This window comes from Acinonyx jubatus, chromosome E4, assembly GCF_027475565.1.
Source record: "Acinonyx jubatus isolate Ajub_Pintada_27869175 chromosome E4, VMU_Ajub_asm_v1.0, whole genome shotgun sequence".
Lineage (NCBI taxonomy): Eukaryota > Metazoa > Chordata > Mammalia > Carnivora > Felidae > Acinonyx > Acinonyx jubatus.
The window spans coordinates 1,709,334-1,721,108 of record NC_069395.1 but is presented as its reverse complement, the minus strand read 5'-3'; the positions used below and the strand labels follow the sequence as shown (position 1 = coordinate 1,721,108).

Here is an 11,775-nt window from a genome sequence, read left to right as displayed (position 1 = left end):
TTGTCTTTAAAAACCTAGTTTTGAAATGCCTTTCATTGGGGGCACCTGGATAGCCCCAGTTGGTTGAGTGTCCGGCTCGATTTGAGTTTGGGTCATGATTCTGCGGTCCTGGGATCGAGCCACCGATGGGGCTGTGCGCTGAGCGTGGAGCTTGCTAGGGATTTTCTCCCTCCCTGCTTACACTTTCTCTCGAAAGTAATTTTAAAAAATAAAAACCGAGATGTCTTTAAGGTACATGCGTGTAAATGTGGAACTGTGCTCAGCCTAACCACAGTGTTGTGAACGAACCTCTGGTCTTCCAGACCTGACCCGCAGTCCCTGTAGCCGTGCTTTGGTGGAATTTGGTTTTTCCGCGGTTAGGCCGGAATCTTGGCCTCTGCACTATTTTCCGGGAAGATCTGGTGGGTGCCCATTTCGTACGTTGCCTCGTTACATTTGGCCAGATTCGTTTTTTATCATAAACGACACACAGCCCCGCTAAGTCAGTCGCCACAGAGGCGGCCCCCCCCCTCCCCCGGGCCCTTACCGAGCCCGCCGCCTCTTCCCGCGCGCGTGCGCACACCCGCGAGCGGCGCTTCCCCCCGCAGGGCGGGGCCGGGCGCGCGTCACCCGGCCCCGCCTCCCCGCCGTGGCGCCATCTTCCCCGGCGACGGGAGGGGTCACAGGTCAGCGCTGGAGCCTCGCGCGGGGCTGGCGGGCGAGGTGGGGGTCGGCGCGCCTCGGGGGCGGGGGCGGGGGGCGCGCGGAGGAGCCGGAGGCTGAGGGGCGGGCTCCTCGTGGCGGTGCCGGCGCCCTGGTCCCAGGAGGCTCCAGAGGCGTTTTGCCTCTTTTGTTTTTCCTCTGGAAATAGCAGGACTTGGGAACGCTGTGCGGTGTCGCCGGCCGGACTGCCCCGGGGAAGGTGAGGAGGCGGCGGCCGGCCGGGGGCCGGGGGCCGGGGGACCGAGGGCCCGGGGCGCAGCGCGGGCCGGTGGAAGGGGCGAGGGCCGCGGGGCAGGGGCCGGGGGCGCGGGACCCGGGCGGGTGGAGGGGGCGGGGGCTCCGGGGGCGGCCCGGGTCCAGCGCGTTCTTCTCGCTCGCCAGGTGCGCGTCCCGGGGGGCCATGGACCCGGGGCCGCGCCCCTCCGGCAGCGGCTGCAGCAGCCCCGCGGGCCTGTCCCGGGAGTACAAGCTGGTGATGCTGGGCGCCGGCGGCGTGGGGAAAAGCGGTAGGTGCCCTCGTGCTTCCAGTTCACCAGAAGTGGGGGTGAAAAGAGCTCGTCTCCACCCCAACCAGGTGGCTGTCGTGCAGTGGTGACCCTTGCGGTTCTTCCCGGGGGCCACTTCTCTGGATTGTAACTCTCCTGTCTTGTTTTGAAGCCATGACCATGCAGTTCATCAGCCACCGATTTCCAGAAGACCACGACCCCACCATCGGTAAGTCACGTTACGGCGGAAGTTTCCAAACAAACTCTACGGACGCGTCTTGGCCTCAGCTTTTGGAACGGTTTTTTCACTAGTCATCTTCTGAGCCCTTTTCCGTGTCGGAGATATTTTACCGAGAGGGTCACAGAAGTTGGGAGCAAATGAGCATTTGTTTTTTCCTGCCTTCACTCTGAGTGTGTGTAAGCCCTCTTGGGGACACTTTCCTTCCTTACCTTCGTGTGGTTGCTGGACTGCATTGCCAGGTGAAAGGAAAAGTTTCAAGGCCACCTAACAGACGCCTTTGCTGTCACTTGTCTAAGGGTCTCTGGCTCTGTAACTATGAGTCAGCTGATTTGAACTTCCACAAAAGGAAGCAGAAAAACAAGTCGAGCCAGCCTGCTGAGCTCTTACGACTCGGACTTGCACACTGGCCTTCTTCCACTGGCGGCTCTTAGTTTACTTCCTTATCCCTCAAGTTGATTACGTCCTAAGGTTAATACTTAATGCTCTGCTCTTGGCCAAACTTGGTTGGAGTAGCAAGTAATTTTCGTTCTGCCTTTTTAAGAAAGGTTGTCGTTCTCTACAAAGACAGAACATTACTGTCATTCCTGAGTCGTAGGGAAGCAGGTTTGATTCTCCGGGGTTACATCCCAGGACAAAATGAAAAGTGGTGGGGGAGGGGACGGGGAGGGCCCAGAAGGTCGGCCATGCTGTTAGTATTTTCAGAATGTGACCCTAGGTGGTGATCCCGGGTCTCTGGGAAGGATTTCCATTGGGTCGGGCCTCTGCTGCTGTTTTCCACAAAGTCAATGAGTGTTCTGTGCTAAGCCAGCTTTGAATGTCGTCATTTTATACCGTAAATGCTCCTGTGACTTGAGGAACATATAAACGGTCCTTGTTTTTTTAAAGTTTATTTTTTTTAATTTTGAGAGCGAGAGAGAGAGAGCGCGCTAGCAAGCGGGGGAGGGGCAGAGAGAATCCCAAGCAGGTTCAGCACTGTCGGTGCAGAGCCTGACTTGGGGCTTGAACTCACACAAACCGTGAGATTGTGACCTGAGCTAAAATCAGGAGTCGGGTGCTTATCCTACTGAGCCACCCAGGCGCCCTGGTCCTTTTTTAACGTTTATTTATTTTTGAGACAGAGAGAGTGCAAGTGAAGGAGAGACAGAAAGAGGGAGACAATCAGAAGCAGGCTCCAGGCTCCGAGCTGTCAGCACAGAACCTGACACAGGGCTCGAAACCATGAGCCATGAAATCATGATTTGGGCTGAAGTCTTGACACGTAACCAACCGAGCCACCCAGGAGGCCCGGTCCTTGTTTTTTTAAATGTACACTGTTGTTTAGGGATTCAAACTATGTTGGGAATTCTAGGAATAAACTCAGTTTAGGACTTGGGATAATTTACTGAGAATTCCAGAAATATTTTTTCTTTTTTCTTAAAAACTCCTACTTGTTCTTGAAAAAGTTAATTTTTTAAAAAATTTTGACGTTTATTTATTTTTGAGAGAGAGATGGTGTGCGAGCAGGGGAGGGGAAGAGAGAGAGGGAGGCACAGAATCTGAAGCAGGTTCAGCACAGAGCCCAACTTGGGGCTCAAACCCATGAATGGTGAGATCATGACCTGAGCCAAAGTCGGACACTTAACCGACTGAGCCACCCAGGTGCCCCAAAAAAGTTAATTTTTTCAGTTTTTTTTTTTTCACAGTCAGCTGCTCTCCTGACGGTATTACCTGATTCAATAGCAAATACTTCCGTCTCTTGAGTTCCCATTATGTACCAAGCACTGTAGTAGGCCCAGAGGGTATAGTGGGGAGCAAAAAAATTTGACCCTTGCTCTCATCGAGTTTATGTATTAGGGGGTTTTGTTTCAAACTTTGGTGACCCTGAGAAGAAAAGCTTTACATTGTACCCAGTACACACGTAAGTGTCTGTGCCTGTGTGTACGTGTACCTATGTACGTATATACACGTAACTAAAATACCAGGAAGCTGTATTTATGTCACTATATGTGGTATGCTCTTAGGATTTCTTTTTCCTTTAGAATTTTGCTTATTTATTTTAATGCCAATCCCATCCCATTAAGTTCATTCACAACTCATTAATCCTAATGGATCATGACCTGTTGTTTGAGAAGCAATGGTGTCGTGGGCTCTTTATCTTGAAGGAGAGTCAGAAGCAGGGATTCAAGAAAAAATGTTGAAATACAGTGGGGTGTATTTGAATGATACAAATATCGAAGGATAGAAATATTGAGTGGGTTTTTTTCTTTTTTAAAAAAATTTTCTTGTATTTTTCAAGGTTACTATAATAATATGCAGTGAGAAATTTTGTTTCATAGAGGAGAAATGATGACAATAAGGATTATCTAGAAAAAAGGAAATTATGGTTTTTCTTTTTTGTTTGGATTTAAAAGGAAGAGAAACCATAGTGTTTGGTCAAGTGCAACTATGTAATAAGGGGAAGACCTTTAATGTTTTCGAATTTCATTTACTTTATTTGTAAAATAGAGATAATAATACCTACTGTGGATTATTGGCATATTTGTTATTGAATGAGTTAAGTATATAGATTATTTAGGATAATGTCTCACATCTAATAATTATTTAACAAATTGGTAAAGGTACTTTTTGAGCCCAATATTTTTTCAAAAAAACCAGTATCCTTTTATTGCTTAGGATCGTAGGTGAAATCTTATAAAGAAGCTATGGATGAACTTATGTCATTGCTTAAGTGAAAAAAAAAAAAACCATAAAACACCTCAGCTGAAGATCCGATTTACATATCTTAATGGATTTAGCATGTTTCCTGAGAAAATCTGGGCACTGAGAGAAGTTGGGTATAATCTAATTCTCAATAAGACAAATTTTGAAATGTTTATTTTTGAGAGAGAGCGAGTGAGAGCGTGCATGCACACATGCTCGCAAGCAGGGGAGGGGCAAAGACAGAAGGAGACAGAGGATCCTCCGTGCTGACAGCAGTGACCCTGACCTGGGCTCGAGCTCACGAACTGTGAGATCATGACTTGAGCCGAAGTCAGATGCTTAACCGATTGAGACACCCAGGCGCCCCTCCATAAGATGAATTTTAAGGTTGTGGGGCGCTGGGTTGGCTCTGTTGGTAGAGCATTTGACTCTTGATCTCAGGATCATTGATTTTAGTTCAAGCCCCACGATGGGCTAGAGATTACTTAAAAAGGAAAAAATTAAGGTTGCATATTTTTGTGTTTATGGGTTTATAGTACACTTTTATTCCCTCCTGTAGAAGATGCTTATAAAATCCGGATCCGTATTGATGATGAGCCTGCCAACCTGGACATTTTGGATACGGCTGGACAGGTATTAAATCTTAGAATACTATGTATAGAGGTGTTTTCACTCTGGTAAAGGGGAGGGGAAGGCTTACACAGAGAAGATCACCAGTTCATCTCTTTTAATTTTTCATGCCCTCTGACTCAGGATAGCAGGTAATTGATGTGTCTCTTCTTGAACCTGAAGTAATAGCTAATACAGATGTAGTTCTAGGTTGTACCAATGCATTAGTGATCCTGTTTCCCTCTAGGCAGAGTTTACGGCCATGCGGGATCAGTATATGAGGGCAGGAGAAGGGTTTATCATCTGCTATTCTATCACTGATCGCCGAAGTTTCCATGAAGTTCGGGAATTTAAGCAGCTTATTTACCGAGTTCGACGCACTGATGATACACCTGTCGTTCTGGTGGGGAACAAGTCTGACCTGAAGCAACTAAGACAGGTAAGGAGGACTCGGAAATATCTGTAGTCTTGGGAGGTGGGTTGTTTCACTACTTATAGATTCTTTTGCCCTAAGATAAAAATCTAAAATTAGTGTCTCCTCAACCTTGGAAATTTTTCTATATCTACTAATTTGCAATTAGTTTGGATAAAATCTGAATGTTAGGACTCTGTTTACAAGATAAAATCTACAGGATGGTAATCAGGTAACAAATAGAATACCCATTAAGTGAAGGATCATGGCATGTTCATTTCTTAAAACCTTAGAAAATGAATTATCTGTGTTGCAACAGGAGATGTAGGTTGGATTTCGAGATCTGCTTCTTGACAATGAGGATTATGTACTCTGGAAGGGGAGAATAAGAATTGGAGAGGATTATAGAGCAAGTGGTGCTCATTTTCAAGTTACCAACAAAGTTTGAAGTCTTGCTGTTTGGTGTTAAGTTGAGAGAATAGTGGACGGGCACATTGTGACTGCTGATGGAAGCAGTGGACTGGTACAGACTTTTCGGAACTGGTTGATAGTAGATAAGTTCATAATGCTTCTCTGTGAATGCCTGTTTGAAAAATCTATCCGGGAATTTATATATAAAATGTTCATTGCCAGGCTATTTGTGGTAGCAAAAAGAAAGAGCCTAAGTGTTCAGACCTAGGAGAAATTATGGTCTATCCCTAATTGGATATCTCGATTTTGGATTTATTACAGTGTAAGGAAATTAAAATAACATACCTGGTATCTGTAATTACTCCCTGTTCTAAAAAGTTCTCTTTAAAGTAGATTAGAGGGGCGCCTGGGTGGCTCAGTCGGTTGAGCGTCCAACTTCAGCTCAGGTCACGATCTCACATTCCGTGAGTTCGAGCCCCGCGTCGGGCTCTGTGCTGACAGCCCAGATCCTGGAGCCTGCTTCGGATTCTGTGTCTCCCTCTCTCTCTCTGCCCCTCTCCTGCTCGTGTTCTGCCTCCCTCGGTCTCAAAAATAAATAAAAAAATTAAAAAAAAATTAAAATAAAAAAATAAAATAGATTAGAAACAGAATCATGTAATTTGAAGGCAGAGGGAATCTTAGAATTCAACTTCCCGACTGAATTCTTTAATACCTCCAGAGTTGAGCTCTCTTCCTGTTAGATCGCCCCTTCACTTGTCACTTTTTGGGGCAGTTTTAATTGTTTTCCACGGCTACCACTATACATGTTCTCATGTTTACATTTTTAAAGGTCACCAAGGAAGAAGGATTGGCTTTGGCCCGAGAATTCAGCTGTCCTTTCTTTGAGACCTCTGCTGCGTTCCGCTACTACATCGATGATGTATTCCATGCCCTTGTACGGGAGATACGTAGGAAAGAAAAGGAGGCGGTGCTGGCCATGGAGAAAAAGTCTAAGCCCAAAACCAGCGTATGGAAGAGGCTGAAATCACCGTTCCGGAAGAAGAAAGACTCCGTAACCTGAAGGGAAGATGTGAGGTGTTCCTCTGTGAACTGCAGGGCTTACTCAGAGCAGTCCAGTAACTTGCATTAGTGAGCACGGTGCTTGCTCTTTCTCCTGTTATGACCGTTACTTTAAATGTAACTGATGAAGGGGATATGCCTCGAGGGAGTTTGCAGTGATGTGGTGTTTAGAATACTGTCTTTTAGCTAATTCTGATTTATTAACCCAGTGGAGCACTGTCTACTTTTAAATTGTCACATTAGAATTTGATCTACCGATGTTTTGGGTTCTGTTCCTGATATTAGTTAATTAATGTGGATTGTTTATACTCTGGGGGGATATATGTACCACGTGTGTTTGACTAAGCCCACAAGAGGGACTTTCTGCTATGCACTACTCCATGTTCTTTTCTACTTGGGTTTCCTGGGACCTTCTCGGGGAAGGACCTCACTTCTGTGCTTCCTGGACACATAGCGAGAACCTCGTAGGGAGGTCAGTGGTACAGTTCAGCGAGTAGCTGTGGAACTGCCTCCTGTTGCAGATGAGGGACCAATGAGATGAGGGAAGCGAGGCTGTGGAGGCGGCTGGGGGACCTCACTAGGGACAGGTAGCATCACAGCTGTGTTCCCAGGGCAGGCCTGGCTTTCCTGAGACGTGCACACCTGACCCAGATGCACTGAATGGGTGAGGACGAACAGAAGCAGTGCAATGTGTGAAGGTTTCTTCTGTGAAGCTCTTTTGTTCTTTCAGGGTTTAGCCTCTGTTTACCGTCAGAGGTGCATGCTTTGGGAACCATTACTGGATTACTAAACTCTTGTTCAGACCCTCGGTTGGGACAGCCATTGCCTTGTGCAGGTTTATTTTTCCCCCGGAGATGCCCACACCCATGCATTACGTGCTTCCCAGTGCTTCCGTGTGCTCCCCAGGAGAGTGGGGCCTGGCCACGTGTGTCGTAGGTCCCTCGTCAGACTTCCTGCGTCTTGCGTACGGAAGAGACATCAGGAGTTAGAGTCCAGTCGCGTGTGCCTCCTCAGCACAGTCACCAGGCTCCACGCTCCAGGAAAGCCTGCGCATCTCTGTGCTAACGAGCCAGTTGTGAAGCTTTAGAAAATTCCCGTGTGCTGGGTTGCTCCTTGAAGATTTCTTTACAGGGACCTTGTTGAGTTCACCTCAGGGTTGTCTGAACCTTGACGGAACTTAGCCTAAGAGAGTGCCACCTTGATATTTGTCATAGCTGGGAGACGGTTGTCCTGGGAAGGAACAGCTTTAAATATTGGTGGTGAGTTCTCTTTTTTAGAATCAGGATTGTTTTGATACCTGGACTTAACTGTGTGTGGAGATTAACTGCAAAAGTGCTAAGAATAATGTAGCATATATGGAACGTCACATGTCACTGAAGTAGCGTTTGTGACCATTGTAAACTCTTGACGTGACTGTGTAGCACCTCTTAAAAAGTGCACACCTCAACTTAACTGATTTCCACTCTAAGTACAGGCAGAAGGACAGGGTGGTTGTGTTTTTCCTCATCCTCAGTGGGGTGTATGTTCTAGGTTTAAAGAAAGGTGATTGTTGCAACTTTTTTAGCTAAGTAGCGGTCCCTTTTGAAACCAAATAAATTATGTTTTATGGTACTCAAGCCATCCAAAAGTGAGAGACCCAGAATTTGAATCTATGCAGGACGGAAATCTGATAGGAACTGTAGCACTTTAGCAAAGCATGAAGGTAGAGAAGAAACGTAGTGCAATTCTGTTGTACCAGTATTTCACCATGTGTAAATTAGCTCGGAGCCTTTTACGTGTGATGCCTTAGCTTCTCGTTACTAATGACCTAGGGAGTTGTACTTAGCGTCAGGCAAGACTTTTACAGCCATATAAGTATTCAGGACATTCAATGCAGCACAGAATATTGCCAGAAAGAAAGATTTGTAAGAGAGGAGGGAATTTATATTGTATATGAGAAAAATAACAAATTTGTGTTTTTAAGACTGTCACTGTCATATCTTTGATCAGTGGATTGATTAGCCCATTAGTTAGTATTGAGGATTCTATCCATGGTGCTAAATAGTTTGAGGGGGTGTGTTATGTGTAGGTAACAGCTCAATTCTTAGTGATCTAAGTATGTAATTTATAAACTCTAAAGAGTCAGGTTTTTCCAATTTGAGGGCATTACAATCAGTTACTGCCTGGAACTTTGAAGAGAAACGTTCAGGGACAAGTGTAAAAGCGCTGGAACTGTCCGTGCCTGCGCCAGATTGTTAAGTCACAAGATTTAGAAGCGAGTGTCCAGAAGGGATGTATTTTAACTTTATCAAATATTAGCAAGAATCGGTCTGCTGTGATGTTTGGGGTTGCGGGGGGAAGGAGGAGACCAGTCTCTCACTTATGCACTTGTATATGAAGACAGTTTATATGACACAATACAAAACTTTTCAACAACTCATTGGGCTTCTCCTTTACTTACTTGTGTGTGGGTCAAATGCTTGGGATTACTGCATAAGGTCATTTTAAGACTTAATACCATGAGATTTTATGTTCTGGAAAGTACGGATTCCAAAAAATGTGAGTGCCCGCCACGTGCGGAACGCTGTGTCGAGTGTCAGGGCGCGTGCCGTGGAACACCCCTTCCTTCAGAGAGGTTACCTCGGTGCACGTGCAGGGAGAGGGGCTAGAGGGAGGTGAGGCACCGCGGTCCAACTGCTGAAGAGTCTCCGTGCTTCAGTGAGTGGGGTCCCACCTCTGCGTGACTCCGGACTCTAGTCCCCCGCCCCGGGCACTGTCCACTGTCCTGGTTCCAGCAGGCCGGGGTGCTCGGGGATGCTTGGTGTTTGGCCGTGCCGTCAGGTGGCTTTGGGGGAGCGGGGGGTGCAGAGTGAACTGCCACCACTGGGGCAGGGGCCAGGTGCCTGAGGGACCTTATCGAGACCCCAGCGTATCCAGAGAGAGGTGGAGCGGTGCAGAGTGGGGAGCCAGGAAAAACACATTGAAAACAATAGCGTATTTGCCTCCAGCAGGAGGGTTACAGTTTCAAGTGTGTAAACTGAACGTGGACCAAGGAATAACTGCTTTACATGCAGGTCATTGCTTTTGTCTCCACTTCTATCAGTGGGATCAATGGGCCTCAGTGTTTGTAGAGGACTTAGTTTGGACATTAAAGGACCGTGTTTTTGTGTCCTCGTGACTTGAGTTGTGTTGAGCAGGTCAGTACCTGTCTGTGGGGTCCACTGTTGAATCAGAGGCAACGGAGGAGGCAGTATTCGTGTTTCTAAACTGACCTCTACTAGGTTAGGCGGTGGGGTTACAGTGTTCGTGGGCCCCCTCTGCACTAAGCACTGTGAGACTGCAGGGTTTGAGGGGATGTAAGATACCCTGCTCTTGACCTTTGATAAAATCTGCATTCACAACTAGATGTCAATCTGAAGATAGTAGGTTACTTCAAACTGGGAATGTGACAGGAATTCAGAGAGGGAAAGAATTAGTGTGGCCGGGCCCAGCAGTGGGACCAAGAGCTAACGGAGAGGAGGCAAGTGAGGAGAGGTTGAATACCAAAGAGAGGTGCTTTCTGGTATTCCTAGTGTTTATTGCTTATTATTATTTTTTTTACATTTTTATTTATTTTTTGAGAGAGGAGAGAGAGAGAGAGAGGGCGAGCATGAGCGGGGGAGGGGCAGAGAGAGAGAAGGAGACAGAGAATCCAAAGCAGGCTCCAGGCTCTGAGCTGTCAGCACAGAGCCTGACGCAGGGCTTGAACCCACAAACTGAGATCGTGACCTGAGCTGAAGGCAGATGCCCAACTGACTGAGCCACCCAGGTGCCCCTTATTGCTTATTTTTTTTAAGTTATTTATTTTTGAGAAACTGCAAATGGGGGAGGAGCAGAGAGAGAGAGAAAGAGAATCCCAAGCAGGCTCCATGCTTTCAGTGTGGAGCCTGATGCGGGACTCGAACACACGAATTGTGACATCATGACCTGAGCTGAAGTCAGACGCTTAAATGACTGAGCCACCCAGGTGCCCCTATTGCCTTTTTTTAAAGTTTATTTATGTATTTATTTAGAAATTTTTTTTAATGTTTATTTATTTTTGAGAGACAGAGAAAGTGCGTGCGTGCATACGAGCAGGGGAGGGGCACACACAGAGACACACACAGAATTGAAAGCAGGTTCCAGGCTCCGAGCTGTCAGCACAGAGCCTGATGCAGGGCTCAAACCCACGGACTGCGAGATCGTGACCTGAGCCGAAGTCGGAGGCTCAACCGACTGAGCCACCCAGGTGCCCCTTATTTATTTATTTTGAGAGAGAGTGTGCGTGTGTAAGTGGGGGAGGGGCCGAGATGCGGGGCTCGAGCTCAGTAATTGTGACATCATGACCTGAGCTGAAGTTGGACACTTCAGTGAATGAGCCATCCAGGCACCCCTATTATTCGTTTTCTTTTAAAAAAAAAAAAAAGAATATATATATATAATAAATGTATATATAATATATAAATGTATATATTATATATATGATATATATGGTATATATCATATATTCACACACACTTTTAAATATGTATAGACTTAAAATGTATTTAATGTTAAATATTTATAGAAGTAATTTACATATAGTAATTCTATATAAAATGAAATATTAAACAAATATATGTATACATATATATAAATAAACTTAGGAAGCTCCCGACAAATAGTCGGTAGTGTTGCTCCTTTTTGAAACTTCCACACTTACTGAGAAGGGTAAGAGAACGGTGACAGAGAAATTTGAAGTCTTACCTTTTAGGAGTCCGTGTCAACTCTGACAAGCACTTGGCTTTAAGAGACGCTTCAGTACGGAAAATGTCGGATTGACGGTAGTCCTGGATTGTTCAGCTTCGAATTAAAGTTTGTGTTCAAACTGCTTCCTCCGTCCGTCAGCTGGGCTGGGACTGAAGCGTAGGTGGTGGAGTTGCGCGGGGCCCCAGGGAAGCGGCTGGGACTCTGAGTTCTCTAAGGAGATCGCTCGCCCTGTCCTCAAATATCTCTAAACGCTCTCACACAGAGACACTTTCTCTTCTCCCCACTAAGATTGTGTTATAATTAGGTGTGGCATAAACTAGATTAAAAAAAAGAAAATGGCGACTGTATTTGTATTTTACTCAATTTTGACAAGTTTTTTTCGGTGAAAGTTGAGAGATGAGTCTCGCCGTTCTTCCTTGCCTTACTGGTCA

General features: G+C 46.2%; 1 protein-coding gene across 4 annotated transcripts; it reads left to right on the top strand.

The window, feature by feature from the left end:
• Window positions 1-579: 579 nt before the first annotated feature.
• RIT1 (Ras like without CAAX 1) lies at window positions 580-9,017 on the top strand. Of its 4 annotated transcripts, none has more exons than XM_053208792.1 (7): window positions 580-665; window positions 854-901; window positions 1,084-1,208; window positions 1,360-1,416; window positions 4,667-4,740; window positions 4,964-5,155; window positions 6,369-9,017. In XM_053208792.1, the coding sequence occupies exons 3-7, from the start codon at window positions 1,103-1,105 to the stop codon at window positions 6,597-6,599; spliced, it is 660 nt and encodes a 219-aa protein (XP_053064767.1). In that variant the 5' UTR covers window positions 580-665; window positions 854-901; window positions 1,084-1,102; the 3' UTR covers window positions 6,600-9,017. The 4 variants fall into 4 exon arrangements, with proteins under 4 accessions (XP_053064767.1, XP_053064768.1, XP_053064769.1 ...); XM_053208793.1 differs by having other exon boundaries at window positions 610-665; window positions 851-901; XM_053208794.1 differs by having other exon boundaries at window positions 612-702.
• Window positions 9,018-11,775: the final 2,758 nt, after the last annotated feature.